The following is a 26,345-nucleotide window of genomic DNA, read 5'->3' as shown; positions in this document are numbered from 1 at the left end:
TTGTGCTTCGTGCTGCCTCCTGCCACTGCTCCCTTCAGCATCAGCTAGTGTAAAAAAAAAAAAAGTTTTTTTCTCCTTTTCCAACTGGAGGTGCCTGCTACCACCAAAATGCTTCCTGCTGGAGCCCGTTGAGACGGACGAGGGTGATGTTAGTGCAGAAGTGTCAGCTGAACGCGGCAGCCTGCGAGACAAACGAGCCCTCTGCCGTAGGCCGCTCACCTCGTGTTGGTCTTTAACTCCTGTTGGATCGAGGCTGAGCGGAGGCTCGATGATAATCTACCCCCCCTCTCCTCGCCACAAAAAAATCTATTATTTTGGCTTTTCTTTTTTTTTTTTTTAATAAAAATCTCTATCAGGGAAAGAGAGAGAAAAGAGAAGGAGAAATGTTGCGGCTTATCTGCGAGGAGCAGGGATGACTTCATGGAGGCGGCTCAGCGGCGACACCTCCTTATAAAGACGTATGAATCTTCTCTGCCTGGCTGCCTCCTTCAGGCTCCGTCTCCCACTCTGTCTCACCTGCTTTTCCTCATTTTTTTCTCTCTCTCTTTCTCCTGCTCTCTCCTCTGGCCTTTTGTCTCGCCTTTGTTCTCCACTTTTACGCCTCTCTGTGGAGTCCATGAGTTTCACGGACCTCGTTGTCGATTTGGAGGCTGTTAATCTGTTAATCCGCAATCAATATCGTCCTGGTCTATCTTTTTTTTTTTTCCACTTTCTTACAGATAAAAAATTGACTCGTCTGATAGTAACATTTTCCTCCTGTGTGTCGGTAAAAGGCAGCACTTTCCTGGCAAGCTTTCTTTTTGGTCCCTGGGTTCTTTTTTTCTCTGTTGCTATCGATTGCGTCCGTCCACGTGCGGCGCTGCGCCTACAGGACGCACAACTTTCATGCCCTCAGCTAATATTGTCAGCTGCCTGGCCTGCTCTGCATTCTCTTCAGGCAAACAAAGCCTCGGCTGATTTGTCGATCCAGAGCACACGTTTCACCACTGCAGCAGGAATTAAACATACAAACACATCAAAGAGTTTTTCTGTTGGGGACAGGAAGGAACTTTTTTTTAAATCTAAAAACGGTCATTCAGAAAGTCACTTCATCCTCCTGGAGACATTTTGCAGCTGTAATTAGTGCTCAGAATGCGATGGGTCTGACCCAGTGGCACAGAGAAGATCATCTTTCTCATAAAGAATGTTGTTCCAGATTTACAGTAATTACTTGCAGTCATTCATTCTGGAAAAGTGTTTAAGCAGATTGCAAGTGCTGCGTTTCCTGCTATTGCTACTTTAAAGGCCCAGTATGTGATATTCAAACGGAACCCCTGGCATGGAGTGATACACAAAATACATGTATGTTTCATGGGAAGATGAAGTCACAGATACTGCTGTGTTTTCACGCACCAATATGCATCCATCCTGCTTCCTCTGCAGCCGCAGCCCAGAACAGGGATCAGTCATCTCAGCCTGATGTCAAGGCTCAATCAGAGAAACACAGATTCATGTGAAAATCGTTTGCAGTAAGTCTTCTCACCATGAGATGGCGCAGTCTTACTCAGTGGGATTTTAAGTTGCATTGGGTTCACCTCAAGTTGACTTGACTTGCTGCTTGAAATGGATTCCAAGTTAATATTTCCTCCAGCCGCAGCATGCTAAAGGTCACTGCGGGTCCAGTTTTATTATTCTGTGACAAGTCCAATATGGCTCTAACTACTGTAACGGCCAGTAACAGACAGTAAATAAGCCATAAACTATGATGGTAGATGGGTTCGTGGTGTTTCATGGAGGCAATGCCTCAATTTTACTCTGGGAAACCCAATAGCGGCCCCACATTTCTGGAAAACAAGAAAAAACAAGTTTAGCATATAGTCCGTCTCACTTCCTGTTTCCCACTAAATATTTGAAATATTCGTCTTGCGCTCCATAACTGGCAGCGCTTGTTTCCCTGCTGTTTTCCATTATGTATGCCGTTGTGTTTGTTCCCAGTGTGCTAATTCACCGAAGCCAGCTGATTCTTCGTACTCACAGACATCCTTCGCCGCTAAAGACTATTCTGATTTTGATTATATGTCGAAATCGCAGATGCATTTCTGACCGTTCTGGTTCACGGCACGATCCCTGGCTCCGGTTTCAGGCTGCACCCATGTGCGTTGACTTAATTAAAAACTTGAGTTGATTTGCTAATTAAATGAAATCTGAGCCCTTCTGGCCTTGCGGCTACTCACCAGGGCTTCATAGACCAGCTATACATGTGGGGTTATTTTTTATGTGCCAGAGATTGTGCACGCTTGTTTCTGAACCCTCTGAGAATTGTGTTTTCTAGAGTGTATGTTTTGGGTTCGACTCGCAGACTCATGAGTGCATATGTGGTTACGTCTAATCAGGCAAAATGCTAGCCAGGGCTGTGGTCGACCAGAAGAGCATATTTTATCTGTTGTCATCTCTGTTTTTTTTTTTTTGTTTTTGTTTTTTTAATTCTTGCTCATGAAATTATTTCCTCTTGCTTTTTTAGCCATTTCTCTTTAAGTTTTCTGCTGGTTGTTTTGTTTCTTAACCTTGCGTGGCAGCCAGATTGCCCAATATTTGGGGTCAGAAATGGTCTGAAATCAGCAAGCTGTCTTGTTAAAACCTCCTGTCGGATTTATGTCCCGCTGGTCTTAATGCAACTTGACCAACTTGAGAAAGCTTGAGAAAGCGACGGGGTTGCGGGAAGGGCTTAGTTAATGAAGCTGAACTTGAAGAAGACAAGAAAGTGCGACAGTATGAAGGGTAAGGTCGAGTAGAGGTGTAATGTATTTACTCCACTTCCTCTGGCTTTGGTGAGCCACTATTGTACGTCAAGTACTAGCACCAGTAGGAGGCGGCACACCATTAGCAAACAGCTCTATGAGCAGTGGGGAAATCCAATAAGTTAGTATTGAATGTAATAAGAAAAAAAGGTTCATCCCATCACCTTACAGGTGATCTTTAAAGGGGCCAAGCTTAATTAGTTTCTCTGAAGTAAAGTAAAGTTCTCCTCCCGATATCCAATATTTACTGTTCCGATATCGCCGACACCTTGCAACTGAAACTAATGTGGAACAGTTAAAACAGAGAGCGACAAGGGCGATAATGTCTGATATACTGTATGTGAAAAATCAGTGAAATCAGACGATACCTCAGTGGTCGGCATGATGTGTTGCATTCCTTCTGTGGATGCAACATGAAACATTTCAGTTACTGGTTACCCTATTTTACAACAAGTGTTATGCTGAGAGAAAGAAAAATGAATTGCGACTTTTCACCCTGCAGTGACGTCGATATTCATCACTCAGCTCATCCTCGTCCATTGCGGTTTTTCCTTTTCTAAGAGAAGCAAAAGTTCGAACGCATTATTTTACAAGGGCAAATGCTCTGTTTTTGTTTAGTCTTTTATTTTTACCACCAGTACTTCAAAGTTACTAGAAAAAAAAGCATGAAAAAGCTGAACTTGTGTGTTCCAGGCGGTAGCTCCGCGTGCAGCCAGCAGGGGGAATCGACCGCTTGCAGCTGGTGCCGAGCCCTCTTCCCTCTACACCCCCCACCCCCCTCCCCTCGCGCTCTCCCAGGTTGTGGAAACGCTGCTGCAGCCCGCTGATCTGTGTCTGGGTCTCTCTCTCTCTCTCTCTCTCTCTCTCTCTCACGCTCGCTCGCTCAAGACCCTCCTACCGGCCGTGCTGGGGGAAGCCTCGGACGAGCCCCCTTCGCCGCCCTGTCAGCGAGCGGCGGGAGACGGGAGAGAGAGAGAGAGAGACAGAGAGAGAGAGAGGGAGAGAGAGAGAGAGACAGAGAGAGCGAGGGAGGGAGAGAGAGAGAGAGAGAGAGAGAGAGAGAGAGAGAGAGAGAGGGAGGGAGCGAGAGCTGGAGGGGGCCGTGCGATAGAGGAGAGAGAGGAAGACTGTGTGACAGTGAGAGAGAGGGAGAGAGAGAGAGAGAGAGAGAAAGAGAGAGGGGGGAAAGCGCGCAAAGGCGAAGGCTGCCGAGAGGAGCGACGAGAAATAAGGAGCACATTTTTTTACGAGAGCAGGAAGAGGGAGGACGACTGGGCGAGCAGCCGGCACCTGGGAGACACACACACACACACACACTCTCTCTCTCTCCTGTTGTTGTTGTTGTGGTGGTGGTGCTGCTGGTGGTTCTGCTCCTCTTGGACCCGCTCGAGCCGGAACCCAGTGGATTGACTAACCAAGCAACCGACCGGTGGATATTTCTTTTTTGAAAACACCTCTCGTGGGAGCTTCACCCGCTGTCGTCCACCGCACTCTCACTCTCACTCCCGGCTTCCACGGCTTCTGCCGCCGCTGCTGCTGCCGCTGCTGCAGGCGTCCACACGTTGGAACATTTTTTTTTGTTTTGTTTGTCTTCCCCCCCCAGTCCTTATTTTCCTTTTTGCTCTTTTTGCTCTGGGAGCATCGTCGCCGGGCTCGCTGAAGACGTCCAATCCCCTCCTGTCAGGACGGAGCACGGCCACCGTCAGATCACACCGGGGGAGAGAGATAGAGAGAGAGCGAGAGAGAGAGAGGAGTGTGTGTGCGAGAGAGAGAGAGAGCGAGAGAGAGCGAGAGAGAGAGAGAGAGAGAGAGGGAGGGAGGGTGGCAGAAATCCCAGTGTGCGTGCGTGCGTGTGTGAGAGCGAAGGCAGTTTTAAAGCGCCGGCGGAGAGACTTGAGTGAAGGAGCTCAAACGGGAGGTGAACCTTGACGTCCTCTCCTCCTCCTCCTCCTCCTCCTCCTCCTCCACCTCCTGTTCCTCCTCCTCCTCCTCCTCCTCCTTCTCCTCCACCTCCACCTCTTCTCCCGTTTCTTCCCGGCGCCCACCGGACTGTCAGAGCGGCTGACTGCCACCTGCACCCTCCTCCTTCCTCCTTCCTTCTTTTCTTCCTTTGCATCCTTTTTTTCCCCTTCCTCTCTCCTCTTTCTCCTGAACCTCTCTCCCCCCCATTTTTATTTTTAAAAATTATTTTTTTCACCCCCTCCACCACCCACTCCCCTGGACTAACCGCCACCGCTCTCTGAGCACTTGTGGGAAATATTTCCGTCCGGACTGACGAGACGAGACGAGACGAGGAGAGGAGAGGAGAGGAGAGCTGAGCTTCCTCCGGCAGATCTTCTTCCTCTTCTTTCTCCTTCCTCCTCCTCCCACCGCCACCACCTCATCCCCCTCTTCCTGGAGGAGCAGCCAGTGACACGGCGTCGCCGGCACGCAGAGACACAAACCAGACGCTGCCTCTCTGCTGCCTCCCGCTCCCCCCTCACCTCCTCCTCCTCCTCCTCCTCCGCCGCCGCCGCCGCCGTGTCACCCGTTGCCTGCCTCGGCTCGAAGGATTCCAGCTACATGGGCAAGCGATTGGAGCAGCAACCAATGTACCCCCAGTACACCTACTACTACCCCCACTATCTCCAGACCAAGGTACGTACGCGTCCAGCCTCTCCTCGCGCCTACTTGTCTTCCCCTCCTCCCTCCCTCCTCCCCCCCCGCCCCCCCCCCCCCCACCTCCCCCACTCCCAACTCCTCTCATCCGGAGAGTGGAGATGGGATTTGATGGATAGCCGGCCTTGGCCGCCACGGTTTCGGATGACAGCTTCCTCGTTCAGAGTTGAGATTTCTGTGTCAGTGTGTGTGTGTGTGTGTGTGTGTGTGTGTGTGTGTGTGTGTGTGTGTGTGTGTGTGTGTGTGTGCGCGCGCGTGTGTGTGCGTGCGCGGCGCAAGCAGGAGCGATCAGGGATCAAGGCTGAGTGCTCCGGGCTACTGTTAGTCCAGCCTACTAGACCGTTACCGAGAGCTGTCCAGTAAACATCCGTCCATCAATCTCATGCAAATCAATGAGAAAAATGGCATCAGGCTGCGAAAAAAAAAAAAAAAAAAAATCCTCCTCTGGCTGCTGCTGCTGCTGCTTCCGAAACTTTTTTCTCCCAATTTTTATTGTTTTTTTTGTTCATAGATCATAAAGTCCCTGATTCATTTTATTGGGGCAAATGTTTACCCCCCCAACCCTAGCCCCACACACACACACACACACACACACACACACACACCCCAGGAGACCCCCGTAAACACAACCTTTAATTAAAAGATCTGCCATTCTATCAACACTTGCGGTCGTGGCCAGGAAGAGTGGTGAACCCCCCCCCCCCCCCCCCCCCGCATCCCCGCCGCTCGTTCTTTTTTCTCCTTTTTCTTGGTATGGCTCGAACAGAGCAGGCACGAGGGAGAGAGAGAGAGAGAGAGAGAGGGCCGCTTGCTCGCCCGCCCGCCCGCCTGCCTGTGTTTACTCGAGCTGCACTCTGCATCAGTGCCTCTGGGACGGGCGCCCAGGTTCTGGGCCGTGCGGCGGCTGCCAGGACCCTGGCTGGGCACGCCGGCCACGCAGCAGGATCAGGGGATTAAAAACGGCAGCCTTGTGGGGATCGCACCAGTTGGGCTTTTTTTTTTTTTGCTGCTTAAACGCTTGGCGTCGACTTTGACTCTTTTTATTATTTTTTTTTTTATCTGGTCATTTTGTCATTGGCGGGCACAGCGGCGGCGGCGGCTGCAGATAAACGTGTCCACTAACGTGGCATCCAGACTCGACGTCCTATTTTATTGCGGCTTTTTGAGTAGGAAGGCGGCGCAGCACGTAGCCGAACTTTCCCATGGTCCAGTGTTGTGGCGGAGCGGCGTTGAATCAGCTGACATGTTTTTTTCATTATTGCGTTTTATTTCTTTTTCGCTCCTGTTGCCTCCTGATGGTGGAGAAGCTGCTTCCTGAAGCTGCACCTGGCAGTCCACACGCTTCCCCCCCTCCCTCTGATTTACAGTTTAATACATTTGTGCTGCTGCCATATGGCTTTCCTCACGCCCACCCACACGCCCCCCTCCCCCCGCCCCCCCTCATATCTCATATCTCATATCTCAGAGTTGCTCATCTCCGGGGCCTCTCAATCAGGTCCTCCCTCCTCCACACGGCTCTTCCTTCCTTCATCACTGTTGCAACAGGACCCCCCCACACCACACCTCCTCCCACACACACACACACACACACACACGCTCCCTGCCTCCCGCCTCCTTCGCCGGCGCTGCAGTTCGCCTGCCAAGGTCGGCCGCTGATCCCATCTTGCCACCGTCAGCGATTGATGTACCCTTGAGTGAGCGCCGAGGGTCCGGTGTCATGCAAACCAGAGGTCTTCTGGCCCGTTGGCTGCTTCCTTTTGAATAGGATCAGCACACACACACACACACACACACACACACACACACACACACACACAAAAAAAATCCCACCTGCAAGCGGTGTTGGATTTGGGCTGGAAGGTGGAGTTGAGTTCAGTAGACGCGGCAGCCTGGGACTTTTATTGATGATCATCGATGACTCGATTACCAAGAGAGGAGGGCGGCAGCGGATTTAGGCTGCAGGGTGCGCACACTCCTAGAGAATCACATCGTAGCGCTGCACTCGTTCACGCATGTGTGTGTCGGTGTGTGTGTGTGTGTGTGTGTGGCCCCTTTTCATTTTTTTGGAGCCTCGCTGCCGTCCAATTGCACGCCGGCTTCCTATCCGTCTTCATTGCAGCGCTGGCAGGACCCGGCCTCCCTCTCCCCAGGGACCTGGGTGGGCGGGGCTTGAATATCTCACGGGGATGAGGAGGTCGGGGGGGGGGCATATTTCATACTGATGGGTTGCCATTCCACCCAGTCCTCCGTATTGTATTTTTTTTTTTTCGTTTACGACACACGTTTGAGATTCTGAATTTATAGGTGCATCTGCGCTCGGTGACGACAAAATGTCTTTATTGCTTCCAAAAAAAAAAAAAAAAAAATAGCAAGCATGAGCTAACACCGGTGTTTCAGCGCCATGGAGAAAACTGATGGAACCTTCAGCCACATCTGAATGTGTTGCATCAGTGTTTAATGGAGTTCTGCTGCTGCTGCTGCTGCTGCTGTCCAGCATGTGCCAGTCAGCCCGGATTAGAATGTGAAAGTCAAGAGAATGAGATGAAACAATAACATTTGGCTCTCTATTGATTAGTGCATCGGGGCGTAGCATGTGCTTCTCTTTAGCTGAATTATTGATTCCTGAAAGGGATTTGTCTGTGTGCGTGTGTGTGTGTGTGGCTTTTTATATGAGGCTGTGGTGCTTTGATGGGAGGCTCCTTTCCATCTCTCTCTCTCTCTCTCCCCCAGCTGATCGCCCACATTTCAGTCCTTTGCAGAAATTTGGCCTTTTTTGTCCTTTGTTTTGCGTCATGTCACTGTGATCCCAACACTGTGTTTTTCAGCGCCGCCGCCGTCACCACGTTCAATATTTTATGCTAGCTAATAGACGGGCAGCGCAAATGAGGGAAATTAGAGCAAAGCGCCGCCTGAGTCGCCCTCTCCCGCTTCCCTCCTCCTCCCCCGCCGGTCCCACCCATGAGAACAATTACAGCTCGCAGATCAATTATGGTTCTATCGCCAAATATGTTGTGGTAAGAAAATGAATTTCAGCAAACGTACGCTCGTGCGCTCTTGCTAAGTGCCTGTTATTATTATTATTATTATTTTTTGGTGTCTCTCTCACTCTGTATTCCCCAATTAGGCAGATAAGCATCAGGATGAACTCTCAAATTACTGATAATTTGCACCGTAAAAAGCCTCGGCCGGCCGGCCACATCCGCCACGATGTCAGAAATGCTGTTACTGGAAATGTTCGTAGAGGGTTTAGCGGCGAAGGGGGGCGAGGGTGAAAAAGGGGGCGTGTGCCGGAGGAGGAAGAGAGAGAGAGCTGGTAGGAGGATGGATGGATGTAGCAGGGAGGGCCAGAGAGGAAAAAGGTTTGGCCACAGTGCGCGGGGCCGATCCAAGCCGTGCGAGCTCCTTCACTCAGGCCCAAAAAACAATAAGAACAAGATAAAGGAAGACGCGCATGGACGTAGCGTGAAGCTTCGCCAGCTGCTGCGCAGTCGGAGTCGATCTGCTCCGAAGAGTTTCTGAACTGTTTTCCAAAAGACACAGTTCTCCGGGTGCATCTGACTGGCACTCGGCCCTCTTTTCTTTTCTTTTCTTTTCTTTTCTTTTACGCTTTTTCCTTTTTTCTTTCTTTTGGACTCTGAAGCCATATGTTCTTATTAGTGCCGAGACGGGAGCAGCGTAACTCATTTCCCCACCAGTAATTCCTCATACGTGCTCGACGACTGACCGCCTGAAACTAAATACTGTCCCGGCCCGGCTGTAAATCTTCAGCGGCGTTTCTCTTCAGCCCCGGACGGATGGACGGGCTTTTTTTCTTTCTTTCTTTCTTTTAAGCTTGAGCTTTATTTTTGCTTTTGCTCCTTTTTCACATTTCTCAATCTCTCGGCTCACGCGAACAAATCACGCTCATGCACACACACACACACACACACACACACACACACACACACACACACACTTATGCGACTTCTTTCCATCCATCACCCACCCAGCCGCTCTCTCCGCTTTTTCACTCGCTCACCTGCGTGTTTGCCGCTCGGCCCTGCGGCGTAATCCGTCGCCTGCGACTGTCAGTCGGCGACGCGAACGGCTGTATTCATTTGCACGTGCACGCGCACACACGCACGCTCTCCTGCATGCACGCGTGCATGCATGCGCACTGCATTAGCGGCGACAATCCATCAGCTGACAACTGGGCCCGCAGCCGCACTCCCTGGCATTAGCCTGTGCGTGCGTATGTGCTTGCGTGTGTGCACGTGTGCGTGCGTGAGCGTCACCCGCCTCTTCACAAGCCGCGGAGCGAGTTGCTCTCCAGGCCTTTGATAGCCACTCTGCCAGGCAGAGGGAGGGAGGATGGAGGGAAGGAGGCACAAAGAGTGGAAAAAGCGGGAAAGTTAGCATTTTTCTTTCAGGCCGAGGCTATGAATAAATTTCGACCTTATGAAGCCGCATCAGGGTTGAAAAAAAGAGGCAGGACGCTAAAGTACCAGTGATACTGGTGAGATGAGGGCATTTCTTTGTCTTTTTTACAAATTCATCTTGTTGTTTTTTTCTCTCTTGTGATTAAATCACCACCGTGATCCTCTCCTCGCGTCAACCCGGTGATGTATTATCCTGATGTTTTCTGTCCTTAAACACCCTGCGTTGCGTGACCCCGTGCCAACGAGAAGTGCTCCGACGCTCTGAATGCTGAATCGCGGGGTATTTTTCTTCAATTAGGTGTCCTTGAGCGAGTGAAACGCAAAGCCAGACTGCTTCTCCTCGCTGGCTCTCTCCGCTTGTCGGTGGGGCGGCGAGCGTGTGAAGTGTAAAGCGCGGCGGCTCAACGCGGCTGGAACGCCGCCGCCGAACTCCTGTCTCCTGTCTGTCCGTCCGCCTGCTTCTTCTTTTTTTTTTTTTTTTCGGAACATCTGGAAATGAAAAGGGAGAGCTGCGTTTTCTTTGGATGAGGGAGGAAAGCGCTGGCTGTCCGCTGAGAACCAGCCACGTGGGGAAGAAGGTGCAGGAAACGACTGTGATGGTCTCCTGGTCTGCAGCCACTGAGACATAGAAGAGGAGGAGGAGGAGGAAGAAGTTTTTCCAAGGGTCGTTTTTTATTTTCCTTTTCTGCACATTTTTCACGATTTTCGTGCAAGTTCTGGCTTCAGCTTCACAGCCGGACGAAACATGAGAAACATGATGTGGCCTTAAAAGCCAGCGACACGGCGGGACTCTGCAAACACACCACCTTTTTTCCCTCTTTTTTTTCACCTTCCCTATTTTCTTGTTGCGAGCAGCGTCTCCTCTCTGTAACACCGCCACCGCCTGGAGCTGTCCACTGTCTCACTCTGCTGTCGCCTCGCCTGCTGTTTTCACGCTCTATTTTCTTTTTTCTTCTCTGCCTCTGAGGACAGACGAAGTACAATCTCGCAATTTTTATATATATTTTTTTCTCCCTTCCCACAACTATCCTCCCCTGCCTCGCATTTGCTCAAATGACTTTGTCCGGCGTCTATTTCTGCCCGGCTCTCCATCATCTTCACGTTGTCTTTCACGCCGACCCTCGTCATCGCTGACACTTTCTGCGTATCTGCCCTTCGTTTGGGCGAGGCGCTGCAGCCGCAGCTGGAGGGACACCTCCAGTCTGGTCTGGTCTGGTCCGGTCTGGTCCGGTCTGGTCTGGTCTGGTCGCCCGGCCAGCTTTAGCTCACCAACGCCTTCAATCTTTACGTTTTTGACAGCGTCTCTTCTCCAAAACCCACGAGGCCATCCAGCTGAGAGAAATGCAATCTAGGTCAGGGATTATTAACTTTGTTAGAGAGATTAAAGGGATTAGAAACTTTGATGGGAGTTCTCCTGGCTCGATAAATACACCAAATCCAAATCTGAACAGAAATCTCTCAGATTCCTCCTGTCAGGATGTTCAGCAAGGCTGAAGGTTGCTGGAGTGTCAGTTTACCAAAGCATTCCTTCAGGTTTTGTTTTGTTTTGTTTTTAGATCCTTTTCCAAAAAAGAACCTGCTCATGAAATGAACCCAGAGAGAAAAGTTGTGTGAATTTGTGTTAAAGTCAAAAAGTGAAAGTGAAAAAGTCCAAATTTCATTCCTCCCTCTGTCTCAGTGGAGGGGAAGCGGACAGCAGAAGGGGAGTCGGGTCAGGACAGGACACTGTGCGGGTGGTGGGGGGAGTCACGTGCTCAGCGGGGGATGGAGGCGGGAGGGTATGAGTGCGCCTCGTGAGAGACAGTCATGCAGGAAAGTGGTGTTGTGTTGTATTGTGTTGTGTTGCTGTTGCTGTTGTGGAAGCGATGCTTTTGCTGTCTGACGCCTCAGCTGGCTGCGGTCCAAGAGTAACAGGGGCTGGGTCGGGGTTGGGGGCGGAGCAAGCAGTTACACTGGCCCGGAGTCGACCCCGGTGAAACTGCACAGGCAGCGTCCGTGCACGATCTCCTCCAACGTCTCCTTTCTACTGTACTGTCATCAACATGTTCGCTGTATCGACTGGGATTGACTTAAAAAAAAATGAAACATCAGATGAAAGGGGGGAAATGCTGATATTGGGCTGATTTGATCACCAAATGAGAGATTCCATTGGTAAGCAGCTGACTAAGACCTAGCGCAGATTAGGAATGCAAATTGTTGATTAATTCATTAATCGTTAGCTGATTGACCTTATCGATCGATTCACAATGAATTAATTAGTTGCAATTTTTCCTAAGAACCTAAATTTCACAATGAAAAATGTGTAAGGAGCACACTATTTAACCCTTAAATAATGTTTAGGCTCACAGTTGACTTCTAATGGGTCACATTCCAACTTTATTTAAAAAATAAAAGTTGTTTAAAAGTAACTTGTTCTAGGTATTATGACCATCTCTACAGGTGAATTGCACGGTATGTACAGGTGGATTGCTCTTTCGTGCCACTACACTGTTATAATGATATTAACTACACGTGTAAAAAATGTTTAATTAATTGCGACTGATTTAATTTAATCGATTAAATTCTTAGTCAGCAATTAATCGATCGTTAACATCCCTAACGCAGATGCATTGGGACTGTGAACAATTGCGGCATGTTGGACATAAAATGAATTACAGGTTTACTTCTCGTTTAGGCGTCTCTCTGGAATATCGGTAACCGGCAGCAACATTTCATGTTGTGCTTCCTCAGACCTGCTGCAGATTCTTCTGCAGATTTATTGTCAGTTACAATATTGCTCGTGTGGGCCGAATATCGATAGAAGCAAAAGTGACACGGGCGCTGGTTTCATCTGGTGCACCTCCAGCCAGAAGGAGGGGCCAGAGGGGAGAGAGGAGCCACCTGTGGGGACAAAGGAAACGCAAACAAAGATCAACTGTCTCGTTTTTCACGGCCGCGCTCTGGGTTTTCCTATCAGCCCCGCCGGCTGACAAAAAGAATCCCAGTCCGGCATCATGAGTCCGGCGTGAGGAATTAGCATTTCATTTCCATTGTGGTGGAGCTGGAGATAAAAAAAAAAAAAAAAGAAAGGAAAGGAAAAAAAAAACACGAGACGCTCAGACGCGGAAACCCAAGGAGGCGACGGCCACACACATGCAAATATACGGGAGTGTGCTTTTGACCTACGCACATTCAGGTAGCCCTGTGACTCTGTGCAGCTGCGTTCAGCGGCAAGCTGGGGGAGAAAATAATGAGGAAAAAAAAACAAACTATGTCCCGCATAGTCAGAAAAATGGCTGCCAATTCTGCCATGAATGAGGATCAGCAAATAGCAAACAGGCATGAGGGCTTGAATAGCTGCCAGTCTTGTCAGATACCACACACACTCACACACACACACACACACACACACACACACACACACACACACACACACACACACACACACACACAATGAGCTCCAATACAAATAAGGGTTCGTGCAGCAATTTAGAGCGGCAGATGAACCTTTGCGAAGCCGTGTCGAGCAAGTGGAGGATTACCGAGAGCAAACAGGCCTTTTCTCCCGGGCCTTTATTTGAGTTAAATGACTCAAGCCGCCCTCTCTCTCTCTTTCTCCCTCCCTCTCTCTCTCTCTCTCTCTCTCTCTCTCTCTCTCTCACACACACACACACGCACACGCACACGTACAGACACAGGCACTCACTCACTCATGTTGCCCAAATGGCTCCGCCTGGAGTGGAGCCTTCCGCCGCTGCTCTTTCCGAGGCCGCCGCGACGGCTCGGCCGCATTAGTCAGCGTGTGGAAAAACACAGAGCGAGTGAGCGAGCGAGCGGGACAGGTAGGCGTGCATGAATTACGCGGCAAGGACGGCGAGGCCGAGTCGCAATCCAGGAAAAATGGAAAGAGGGGTCTGAAGAGGAGGAGGAGGAGGAGGAGGAGGAGGAGAAGGGCCCGCAGCCAGGCAGAGTCCTGGCGGGGCCCAGATTATTAGTCTTCGCTGGTAATTAGCACCGCATAAACAGCCATTGGCATCCGAATTAAAAAGTGTCATTATGATGTGTGGCCTCGGCACACAATGCCATCATGAGCTTCTCTCCCAACCTCCCCTCCCCTCCCCCGCAACACCCCACATCTCCTTTTTCACCGCTTAATGACGCGGCCTTGCCGATGACACCCCCCGCCCCCCTCGCATGTGCACACAGGTGGATCCCAGAGACGTGGACTGGAGGACGTGGCGTCTCGTCCGCTGAATTATTCAGGTTGGCGTGAAAGTGTTGTTGCGGCAGTTGCAGGGAGGCACTGGCGACTCTTATATTTAAATATACGCCCGGATTCACCAGTGCAACCTTTTGAACGAATGCAAATGACGGCGTTTTCGAAGTCTTCTGCGCCTGACGGTTGCTGATGTTTTCTTCTTCTTCTTCTTCTTCTTCTTCTTCTTCTTCTTCTTCTTCTTCTTCTTCTTGTCCTTGGGCTCTTGGTGAAAATGTTTGAAAAACAGTGGCTTTGAAAAACAGTTTACCAATTCCCTGCCTGCTTCCCCCGTCTCTCATTAGCTGTCTGCAGCGCCCCGCGGAGCGCTCCCATCCATTATTTATCCCGAACCATCCCCTACAAAAAAAATACAACAGCTGTATGCTTGTGTAATCACCATATGCTTTGCCTCTCTCAACATATCAGGAGGAAACGGCGCCGTATAGGGAGCCCTGCATCGGCCCGCAGAGATCCGTGAAGCATCCCGTGAAGCTTGAATCATTTCCTAAGCGCTTCTTTTTTTTCCTCCTCCGGAAGTTGGCTAAAACTTTTCTTTTTCCTTTCCCCCCCTCCGCCGTCATCCTCAACAGCTACAACTTCAGGGCAATTAAGCGCGCCGCGCAATTCGGGGGTAACGTTCTGGGGTGCCCCGTGTGAGGCGGCGATGAAGGGAACAGGGGCCGCATTAGGAATCAGCCGATAAAGCAATAAACTCTTGTTGGAGCTGCAGCCGACGCCGTCCGGAGCAGATTCTGAGTCCTCAGCACTTTGGGCCCTGCGATTAATCACCGAGCTGCCGCTACGAGCGCCTGGGTGCAAGCGCCGGGTAAACACTTGTGCGCTCGGTGCCGAGCCGGCCGAGTGGCGGTCGTTAAGGGGGCCGGTGGCGCTCTCGCTCTCTCTCTTTCTGAAATGTCGGGAAAGTCCGCGTTCCAGTTGTGTCGACTTCCAGCGGGGGTGCAGTGCAGTGCAGCGCAGTGCAGTTGCGTTCGGCACAGTAGAACCGCCTCTAGCGTCATGTGACTTAAATATTTGGATTGGTCCTGTGATGGATTGCAGTTTAACAGCCACATTTGCCATCATTCCACATGGGTTAGGGCTGTGTGGAGCACGCAAGGCACTGGCGTTAGCAAGCGCGCTGTCCGGCTGTGTTTGTGCATCTTTTATATCTGCTGCTGCTGCTGCTGCTGCTTCTTGGCAGGCTCCTGCACTATTTGTAAAGCAGAAAGGCACAGAGCCTGTTGATGATCCATCAAAAAGATCCCTGGCAGCCCGCACTGCATCATTATCAAAGCCGCGGCTAGCAACAGCCAGCTCCTGCCCATTGTTTGACAACAAGTTTTGTTTTTTCATTATTATTTATTATTGTTGGAACGAATCAAGTTGGGAAAGTACCAGATTTTATGAAACTGTCCCACTTCTTACCAAAATGTTTTTCAGCTCCTGAAGGAACAGAGAAAAATTGAGAGTGAAAATAGATCAAAATGTACGAGGACGGAGTGGGGAAGAAAATACTTTTTTTTTTTTCTTGAGATGTCAAATAATAGTTTGACAAATAATAACAGTTTTAGATGAGAAACAGCTTACTTAGCCCTCTGGTTACCGCTGGATTTCAACTTCCTGCTGAACCCGATGCTGTATTGGACCTTCTACCTTGGTGGAGGTGTCCGTGCCCTCTGTGACAAAGGTCTTACTGCCAAAGCAAATACACTTTCCCTGATTCTGTGAAGTCTATTCTCTCACTAACAGGCAAGAGAAAAATGTTATTGTTTATAAACATTGCTAAAGGGAATTTTTTTTTTTTAACGATGTGAGAGCTTTTACGTTTACTGTTTTTCAAGCAAATTAATATTTTTGAAAATGTTTAGAAGAAATGTATCACTCATGTGAACTGTATTTAAATCTTGTGGCAATATTAAAAACGTCTGTGTTGCAAAATTGCTGCTCAAGGACTTTGAAGCTCCGCCTCCATACCGTTTCCTCTGCGTTAAACGCATATTTGCCTTTCTCAAACGATACTTCAAGTTCAATAGCCTTCACTTGATTGTGTAAGCGCCCATTTCTCCCTGCGTGTCCATTAAACCTGCTTGCTCGTGCACACTCGAGGCGCACCACGAGAATTTTTTTTTTCCTTTCTTTCCCTCCGCCCGCCTGTGTTTACAACCCCGGTGTGCACAATGACCTACATTAGTGCAGGGCGATGCAGCAGCCGGGGAAGGAAACATGGGAGAGCAGGACGTTAATCGTGCAGGAAGGAGCCTCGGCGGCTTGTGTGCGAGGAAGGGCGGGGAACCGTGGCCGAGTTCAGCGGGTTCACCGGGGGACGGGGTCCGACAAGCTCAGCTCCACACCTCCTGTAGCCGCCCGTCTGAATAATTCATCTCATCTAATTTATCTCTCCGGCTCTGTTACACACAAACACACCCACTCATGCACTCACACACACAAAGAGTTGCAATTATCCCCTCTGCCTCCATCCTCTCCGACACACACACACACACACACACACACACACATACGTACATGCACACGCACTGGCACACACGCCTCAGGGGTCGGGGGTCCTGGAGCTGCCAGCTTGGAATCTGCAAAGAGGGAAACCTGATAGGCAGGATTCCCTGTGCCAAACACATGAGGTCACCCTGACTGACTGACTGACTGAATGAACCCGCCTGCCAGTTTAGCAGCCTGCAACGTCACACTAAAACCCTGCAATCCCAGAAATGAATTTCTCCCCCCAAAAAACACTGTGCACATTAGAAATGACCACAAGGCCTTTGAACTGCGACACTAGATTGATTGATCTATTCATTGATTTAAAATTCAACACAATTTCCAAAAATGAGCTTTAAAATAAATTCTCTAGCAAGTCTAACTAGTCCATCAGAGAGTCCATCAAAGTGCCTGGTTCTGTTTTCCTCCAAGTTTATTGCAAGATTTCAGTGGATTTGATTTCTTGCTTAAAAATTCTGCCCATTTCAAAAAAGAAAATAATTCTTTTGATTTAATAAATTTCCAGCTGCAGATGTTCAGGAGTGTATTTTTGAATGGGTTATTTCAAGAAGGCACAGTTTAATAAATGCCTCCAAAAGATAAACCAGACAGAACCCAAAATTTATTTCCCACTTTACTTTTTCTCATTACAGAAGGCTCCGCCCATACTTGAGGGTGCAAGAAGTGACCCGCAGTGTATTTAGCCTGTTGTCCAGAGTGAAAAACAATGCGGGCTGCAATCTGTTAGCGCTAATGGCTTAAGAGGTTTGGGCCTTAAAATGGAAAATGTGTCGCAACTGAAAGCCTCTCCAGTCTTTTATCCCCGGCAGCCTTTTGAAGTGCTCATCCAAACCCAAACAATGCTGTCAGCTCAAAGCACCGGCCGCGGCGGGACCCTGAACATGTGTTCTTCAGATCCCAACTCGTGAATGCGATGTGGACACCTGCATTCTACCACCCTCAGACATACACCCACTCACACACACACACACACACATACACACACATACACAAACACACACACACACACACACACACACACACACCTGTGCATATCAAGTCCTTGCATGTTATTCATCCAAGTGTGCAGATGCACAGGGTACATTTTCAGTCACTTTGCTGGGTAGATGTTCAGTAGCGCATCAGCCAACCACCATGTCTGCGTTCAGACTGCCTTCTCAAATCAGATTTTTAGGGCTGACTGTCCACACTGTTTTTAGCCAGTGTCCAAATGGGATCCGGCTCTGTTCAGACTGGCCCCACATTATTGACCCGTCTGACAGGTTGCTGTAGCAATGATGTCGGAGCGGAGGCGTCGTCCAGCGTAGCGTGTAGTGTGTGACGTCATATAATTGTGACAGCAGCACTTGTTGCGATACATGCGCTGGAGCTACAGTATCTCCTCACACACTGATGAGCCAATGAGTTTCCTCCTCTGTCCAGGCACTGCTGTTTTCTACTGTTCTGTCTGCCCCATTACATTACAGCTCCGCACCTGGAATGGTGCTCTCTGGTCTGGCGCATTGGGTCTTGGGTCACAGACAGTCAAAACCCATCGGCGTGTTTGGAGCTGTTCACACTGAGACGCATCAGTCCAAATGTGATTTGAAACCACCTCCCGAAGGTGGTTTCAATCCGTCTTGCAAAAATCGGGTTTCATGTTGAGACTACAAAAGAGCCGTCCGGTTTCAATCTGGATGGCTAAAAATCTGATTTTGGCTGGCAGTGTGAACACGGCTCATGTAGCAGCTCGGTACATTCAAGTGTGTAGACGTGGTTCTGCATATTTGTTGGAGGGAGGGAAGAAAGACGTGACTTGGAACACCGTTAAACGGGGTTGTTGCTGGAAAGTATTCCCCAAACTGCTGCTGACCTACTGGGATGATCACCACATCACCACCACTTCTTTTAGGGTTCAAGTCAAAAGCTGTATTCATACAGCACCTAGCATGCTCATAATATGATTATTCTCTCACCTTTTAATGACCAAATTTCCGCCTAATAGAGAACAGTAGAGCACACGTTTGTTGTTGGCTTGTTTTAATCATTGGTCATTTAATTGTAAGTTTCATTAAGTAGTCTTTCCTTCTTAGTTTTGTGTAGCTCTGTATTAACAATTGTATTAAACAAAGAGGGATGTTGGAGAATAAAACACAGAGAGAATATCCAGTGAGACGTAGACAAGTGTAGGAAAACGCCTCGTTGCAGTCGGGTCAAAGGTCCGAACGGACAGACTGTACTTGCAGAGGCAACAGGAAGTAGGACGGCCGCTGTTTGCAACCGATCTGCAATCTGCGTAGCGGCGTGTTCCCGGCGAGGTGTTCCTGTTAAAGCAGCCCGCCAGTGTGGGCGCCTCCCGGCTCCCACGCAGCTCGTGTTTCCCGCCGCGCTGGACGTGGGTAGCTGTCGCCGCCGGCGCGCTCGGCTGTTTTTGTTGGCGGTGATGGACACGCCCCCGTCACGTCCCGCCGCTGACAAACACGCACGCAGCCTCTTTGAGGTCCGTCCCGTGAGAGAGAGAGAGTGAGACGGGGGAATTCTCCCTTTACAAGGGAGTGAAATGTAATTGGAGTGATTACATATTCTGCCAGAATCCGATGTTTTTGAAATAATGTTGAACAGGACTTTGGCATTCTGTCGACGAGTCTCCGTCGTGTTTTTTGTGTTTTGTTTTTTTTCCCCAAGTCTGTATGGTGTTGCCAGTCCTGTTAATAAATCCAGCGAGGTGCAGAGTAATGATAGAGCACAGCGACCTGCACTGCCTGCTGGAAAACATGCAGCAAACAGTGCAATTCTTACACCTAAAGTGGAAAATTTCCATTTCAGTTTACAGTGAGAAGCCAATCAGAGGGTCGCTGTTGTGTTTGTCGCACGTCCACCCCAAGTAACCTTTTTCCCTTCTAGGCCTCGGCAAGTCATCCGAGGTTGGGCCGCCGCCGCTTTTAAATCGAGTGGCGGTGGCGGCAGCTTGTGGCGGCCGGCGGGCCCCATATGCTCCGCGACGGCCGAGACCCGAGGCTTTTTAGCGCTATCGTGTTTCTAAACAGACGTTTTGAGCCGACTAAACGCTGAGAAGAAACCGCAGAGCGCGAGCGACTGTGGCTCCGCCCACTTCCAGCTAACGCCTCTTCAAACAGTGTCGACAATTGCGGACGTGAAGTACGCAGGCGGCCGCGGGGAGCCTGTAATTTGGGTGTTCTGCAGATTTTGGTCACGCTGACGTTAGCTAAGGTTAGCTTGCGTTGCTTAGGTTTTTTGGGTTTTTTTTGCGTCTGCATTTTATTAAAAAAAAATGGGTGTTTTAGTTTTAAAGCACATATTTTCCCTCTTCTCTTTGATTGTGTGGCTACATCCTCTTCCTCCTCTCTCCTCCCTTTTTTTTCCTACTGGCTTCTTCCTGTTTAGCGGCGGCGCCCGCGGCCGTGTTTTCTTGCTGCTTGGGGAGTTGCGAGTTAATGGAGAACGTCAAACTGCCTTGTAGCGCCTGCCGCCGCTCTGACCCGTGCAGATTGTGGAGTGACCCCGGCGGCGCTGCCCCCCCGCCTGGAGTGTGAATCCAATCTCCTGGCCGAGATTTGTTGCAGGTTTTTTTGGCCTTCTCCGCTTTGAAAACCTCGTCTCCCAGCTCCTCCCCTTCATCCCTTATCCCTCCCCCTCCCTCCTGCTCCAAACTGTCTGTCAACCATCCTACAAAAAAAACAGGCTTGTGTTCACCTGTGACGACCGGGGGCGTGGGTGTGTGTGTGTGTGTGTGTGTGTGTGGCAGGAGCGGGGGCTCACTGTTTTGTTTAATCACGCCGCCTCTGTCACTGGGCCAGATGGAATCATTTGTGTGGGTGTGCGTGTGTGTGCGTGTGTGTGTGTGTGTGTGTGTGTGATGGGGGGGTGGGGGACCTGTTATTCTGCCTTTTAAAATATTCAAAAAGGCTTTAAAAGCCTAGTGACCAAGACTGTCTCCAATATTTGCGGCACTGAAAGCAGAATAGTAAGAAAGAAAAAAGGGAAAAGGCCGGACTTTCATCTTGGCCTGGATCATCGTTTTTGGCTGGAGAACCCTGGACAGTCGAGCGACGATCGGAAATGTCTGCCACTTCCCGATGATTCGCCGCTTCGGAACGCACGGCCACAGGCTGGTGACCCGGTTGAGGCGTTTCGAGGAACTGAAATCACAGAGGCTGCGTCACTCCGTCTTTTATGACTCATCTGGACCAGCTTCTCCACGCCTGTTTGTTCTCCATCAATACACCCCTCTCCTCTCCCCCTCCCTCCCTCCTCCTTCTCTTTTTGTCGCCCCCCTCCTCTCCCCCCCGGTCCGTAATTGACTGGAACGCAGTGACTGTGCCTCACGCCACGCCACATTACTGCCCCCTTTTTTGTGTGCGTGTTTTTTTTTTCGTTTTTTTCTTCAGTGTGGCCCTGAACTGCAGCTCTGTAATTTCGATAGACGTGAACGGCAGAGCAGTGGCAGGGAGGAACTGAGGACGAGCCAGAGAGGATCATCATTAGCCGCCTCTCGAGGTGAAAAGCGTCAACTGTTTTTTTTTTTTCTTTTCTTTTTTTTTCTTCGGTTTCTGCGTGAGCGTCTAGGAAGCGGTGGGCAGTTGCAAAGTGTTTCTCTGGAGTTGGATTTGACGCAGGCGGATTGTGGCTAAAACAATAGCGAGACACGATGAGTTCAAAGTGGCCGGCTGGGACGAGGACGTATCTGGATCTTCTCTGGAGGAAGCGGAGAAAAATAAACGGCCATCAGATCAATGTGTTCCTCACAGGAACCAGTTTCATTTGAAACAGTTGGAGCCAAATGGAAAAAAATATTTTATTTTTTTTCAATGAAGACGTCCTAATCAGTCTGTACTAATTTGCGGGGAATTTTTTTGTTTTGTTATATTTTGTTATTTATTGTCTTTATTTTTCTTTTAATTTCATCAGCTTTTTAAGTGGCCGTCTGCTGCCTTATTTTTGTATTGAGTGATGCTGTATCGCTCAGCGTCCACAAGAGCATCAGATCAGCAGCAGAGGGGGGAGTTGGGGGCTTTGTCCCTTCTTTGACTGCGACTCACAGGACAGACACGTGTGTGTGTTTCGGTGCTGGACTCTTTTCTGAGGCGCCGCCGCTCATTTCTTCTCCCCGAGTCTTTTCACTCTGAGAGTATTAAAAAAAAAAAAAAAAAAAAATTGACGTGACAGCTTACACACTGTTGATTTTTTTTTTTTTTTTTTTTATGGCCGCCCCTCTTGAAGGTGCTTCTTGGATTTCACTGAGGAGCCTTTTAACTCGAAACCAAAGAGAGGCCAGTCTGGGTTTTTTTTTTCTTTTTCTCCTTCTGCCCATCAGAAGGGGAGGGGGAGTTCTGATGAGGGGAGAAAAAAAAAACCTGCTTGCTTGCTGCTTTTGTTTTGCTCCCTGCCGAGAGTATTAAGCCTGCTCACCAATTAGAGAGCGCCGATTCTTTCAAAGCATGAATTATTAAGTGCGACCCATTGACTGGGAGTGGCCGAGAGGCGCGGCCGCAGAGCCACCTGAGCGCCAACGCTCTTCGCCGGTTTTGGATTCCAGTAGCGTGTTTGGGATTCAAATAAAGAATAAAAACAACAACAACCACAAAAACATGAAGGCGTGTAGCGGGAGGAGGGGAGATAACGTCGTCTATTGGACTGCGACTTGCGAGTCGCTGGGCCGCCCTCAAGGTCAAGCCATTCATTCCCGGCCGCAGGATTTATTGCCAGGCGGGCGGCTCAGCGCGATGAGGTGCTGTGAACCTTGAGCCCCCATCGATACAGGAGGTCTCCGCCACGACGGGCCGAGACGCTTGTTAACTCTTCATCCCGAAGCTGGAGATGCCCTGGGCACCTGGAACGTGACCCCCGTGATTGCAGCAGCAGCAGCAGCCAAGGGCGCCTAATACGCCTGTTTGGGTGTGTGTGTGTGTGTGTGTGTGTGTGTGTGTGTGTGTGTGTGTGTGTTTTCTTCTTGTTGGCTGGTGGGGCAGCAGCGAGTTAATGTTCCTTGGAAGCCTCGTCATAAACACCAGCAGCCCGAGAGACGACGGCGACGGCCTGGAACGTCGTAGGGAGGAGGAACCGGGCAGCGTGTGAAAATTAGCCGGCTGTCAGGATGTGACTCCGGGCGATTGCCACCTCTTAGGACATATTAGATGGCGTGTGTGTGTGTCTGTGTCTGTGTGTGTGTCAGTGAGAGAGAGAGTCTCAGCTATACTGGCTAACCCGGCCGTCGTTATGCACCAATAATTGGGTGCATTTCCCTTTCGACACTTCTCCTCTTTTCACCGATCGGTGCTGTTTCATGCAGCCAAGTTGTCAAATGAGTCGCAGCCGAGGGCTGAGGCAGGGGGGCAGGAGGAAAAGGAGGGGGCGGAGCCAGGACTGATGGCTTTCCGCGGCCCCATCTTTGAAAAACAGTGATTCAGAGCGGTTAAGAGACGAGTGGGTTTTTTCAAGGGGGTGAGGGAAGGGGGAGACGCAGCGGAGCTTTAAAGTGCATTGTGATTTTTTTGTAATTTTGTTTGTGGCCTGGCGGCCTTGCGGAAGGATGCGAGAGGAGAACGTTGCGCCCCTCCTCCCTCTCCAGCCCCTCTCGCCGGCTCAGGGACGGCTCCTCCAACATCCGTTTGGTAATACAGTAAACGTCCGCCGCCATCCTGTTTGTCAGCGGAACAGCCCAAGTGCCCTTTAGCTGGCATTAGACTCCTCCCCCTCCTTCACCCCCTTCTTCTCTTCCTCTCCTTCCTCCTCCTCCTCCTCCTCCTCCACTTCCTCCTCACAAAAGCCCCGGTGCTCTTGTAACAGTAGCTTTCTACAAATATTTTCCCTTTGCACCTCAGTGTCTGAAAGTCCTGCAGGTGTATATGCACATATACTGTACAACAGTGCATAAAGACACAATTGCAATAGAAATATATGTACATATATTTACAGTTTGTCTGGAATTTGGTTCTTCTCTGGTTTGCCTGCATCCGGTGGCTACACCCACTGGATGCGTTTTGGAGTCTGGCGTAGCGCCGGACAGCTGGAGACGGCAGAGCAGCCAGATCCTGTGGTAATTAAAGAAATCACAAAAGACCGCGAGGTGCGACGTGCATGCAGGCGATGCAGAATGGAGCCGCGAAGCTGAAAAGGCGACCGGTGGTACTTTACCACAGGAAACAGTGTGTAGAGCCGCTGTTGTTGGCGTAGCATTGAAATACTTGCTTCCAATAACCAACCAGATGTGTTGTTTTGCTTCTGCGTCCAACATCCTGTCATGGCCAGAGCGGCTTTGTAATGAGTTGCGGCGTTGTGCTGCAGAAATAGAAGTCCTGCGTCTTTCTTTCTTCCCCGGAGGCTTCGGATCGTCGGAACTGTGACATTGTGGAGACGCACAAGCAGCCAAAATTAGTTGGCGGGAACAAAAAATAGATTTCCTTTTGAAGTCTCAAGATCTGGAACGGCGACAATGTCATTCGGCCTGAGCAACTCGTTCCCCCACTTGGCACTGTCGGACTTTTGTTCCGTCCGGTCCCATCAGAGGTGTGGAGGACGAGATCTTCATTTACCACTGGAACAACTCGCCGGTCAAAGGAGAGTTTCGGCCAGAGGGGGCAGTAGTGTGCAGTCGTTCACCACACAAGCTGCTCAGCTGAAAACTGAGCTGAACCTGAAGTACCCCCAATATTTTGGCCAGTTTTGTTTCACCCAGTTACCTCAATCGCTCCCTGTGGAAAACCTTCAGCTGCTATTTGACTTAAAATTCGGGGAAAAAAAATCCACTGAGTCCAGTTGTGACTCTTCCAATTTAGCAACTGGAGTTTGTTGATTAGCTGCCGTTGTCTAGCGATTCGACCCACCAGTGTGGATTCCATTACAATACAAAATGTGATCAATTCAAAGGATACCAATGCCCTAAATTGGCCCTTTGAATACATTCTGGATCTGCCGTCGGAAGAAAATATTCAAAATGAACCAAAATTCTTTGGGGAAACTTTTCTGCAAAACAATTGTTTGAAATTGCAGCGTTTAGCTTAAATTGACAAATATTGAAACCAAAAGAAGAAAACCCTCAACTAATCAGGGGGCGCCTGAAGAAAAAGAAAAAAGAAAAAATCCCTGCGAATCAGATTCCGAATTGGTCCCAAATAGCCGTTAAAAATAGAAGGTCGAAGAGAGTTTGGCTCGGCGCGCTGTAATCAAAAACCCATCCGGCCACTCAGTCAGTACCGGAGCCGATACCTGATACCACTTTGCCGTCGCTGCATCTCTAATGCACCTGGAGCTTGAAGAGCTGCAGAAACAGATCGATGGGGCCCGAAAATATGCTGCGGCTGACGGAGCTGCGGCAGGACGGGACGGGACGGGCAAGGAGGGAATGGGAGGGTTGCTGTCACCCGGGAGGGGGGAAGCGGCCAGGAGCAAATTAATTATGCATTTGATGCTCACCCTTTTCTACAGCGAAAAAAACAAAAAAAGAGGGAGGCGTGCCTCGCCATCCTGTGTGGCCGCCGCCGCCTCCTCCCCGTCATCTGCCGGGCCTCTGGAACCATTTATGACTACAAAAAAAAATCACAGCATGAGGGTGATTGTGATGCTAATCTTCTTCCGTGGTTACAGCAGCGCCTCGTTCAGAGCCACAATGCCTCTGCTGCTGTCGGGGGCGTTTAAGCGATGCTTGTTGGAAGAGCCAGCTGAGGAGCAGCTTCCTGTTCATGTGATAATGTGGTTTATAGAAAAAAAAAAAAAAATGTGGAGCGGGAGGAGCTCTGTCAAAAATAAATAAATATATAACACAGCCTACCCTGTTCAGTCCAATTAAGAAGGTCCACACATCACATCAAGAGGAATAAGCCGCTGCTGTCGGCTGGTGGAAAAGGCTCCACTGGAGGCTAAATAAAGAGAAAAAAGGGGAAAATATTGCAGTTTTTCTGGCCGGGGAAACACGTGATTGGCTGTCATCCTCCGCCGAAGGTGAGCTGGAGAGATTTTGCAATGAATTGGTTTTGTTTCTTTGAGGCAATATTTAAATTTGAAACCTAACGAGAAAAATAACAAACTGATTTGGCTTCATTAGCCAGGTGTCGGCGCCGCCGGCCTGTAGCTATTCTTCGACCGCTAGCAGAGAGATTGCGAATTGGACTCGGGGGTGAAATTGCGACAAAAGCGGAGAAATAAAAAAAAAAAGAAAATGAAGAACGGGAAGCGGAAACAGCTTCTTCAATTTGCCCGAGTAGGAAAGGAGAGAGTTTATGGCCGTGTCTGCCGCTGCGCCGCGGCTTCTTCTGAAAGATGTGTTGACTGAGAGCTCCTCGCACCAGGATCCATAAAAAATATAGAAAAAAAGTGACGGAGCGATTGTCAGCCGCAGAGCCGTAATTCTCGGTTCTGATTCATAAAGTGGCTCGCCGCGGTACTCCTGATATGAGACGCCTCCTCTTTTTTTTTTTCTTTCCCCTGCCTGAAATATATCATCGTCCCGCTAGTGGCGCGATGCTAAATGACCCTCTGGAGGGAAGAAAGACGGAACGGTGAACGTCGGCGCTTGGGAGAAACATTCCCACGTTTACTGCGAAACCACGGCAAGACACTCATGAATGAAATGTAAACTTTGACTTCTCCTCCTCCGCCGCCGTACGTACGTGGCCTTTGAAGATATAGAAGCGCTCACGTCACCGTCAGCTTTGTTTGGAACTGGTCTCAACTCAGATGGGCCCTGGGTTTACCTCCGCTAGCTGTGATCGCTCACTGTGGCTGATTTTTTAAAAATGTTTTTGT

General features: G+C 49.7%; 1 protein-coding gene across 8 annotated transcripts in view; it reads left to right on the top strand.

The window, feature by feature from the left end:
* Window positions 1–26,345, top strand: part of rbms3 (RNA binding motif, single stranded interacting protein) — a 253,173-nt gene that overhangs the window by 69,885 nt on the left and 156,943 nt on the right. Inside the window, exon 1 of one of the 8 annotated variants that reach the window (XM_076011890.1) lies at window positions 4,915–5,414. The exons of 5 other annotated variants lie outside the window; for them this stretch is intronic. In XM_076011890.1, the coding sequence (XP_075868005.1) occupies window positions 5,340–5,414 (75 nt within the window). In that variant the 5' untranslated portion in view covers window positions 4,915–5,339. Of the gene's footprint in view, window positions 1–4,914; window positions 5,415–26,345 lie in introns of those variants that run through there. 2 more of the 8 variants (XM_076011889.1, XM_076011894.1) reach the window with 2 other exon arrangements.

Source organism: Nelusetta ayraudi, unplaced genomic scaffold (genome assembly GCF_046127955.1).
Source record: "Nelusetta ayraudi isolate G7.1 ecotype Tasmania unplaced genomic scaffold, CSIRO-AGI_Nayr_v1 ptg000135l, whole genome shotgun sequence".
Taxonomy (NCBI): domain Eukaryota; kingdom Metazoa; phylum Chordata; class Actinopteri; order Tetraodontiformes; family Monacanthidae; genus Nelusetta; species Nelusetta ayraudi.
The sequence above is the reverse complement of the archived record's forward strand: the minus strand, read 5'-3'. Positions and strand labels throughout refer to the sequence as shown.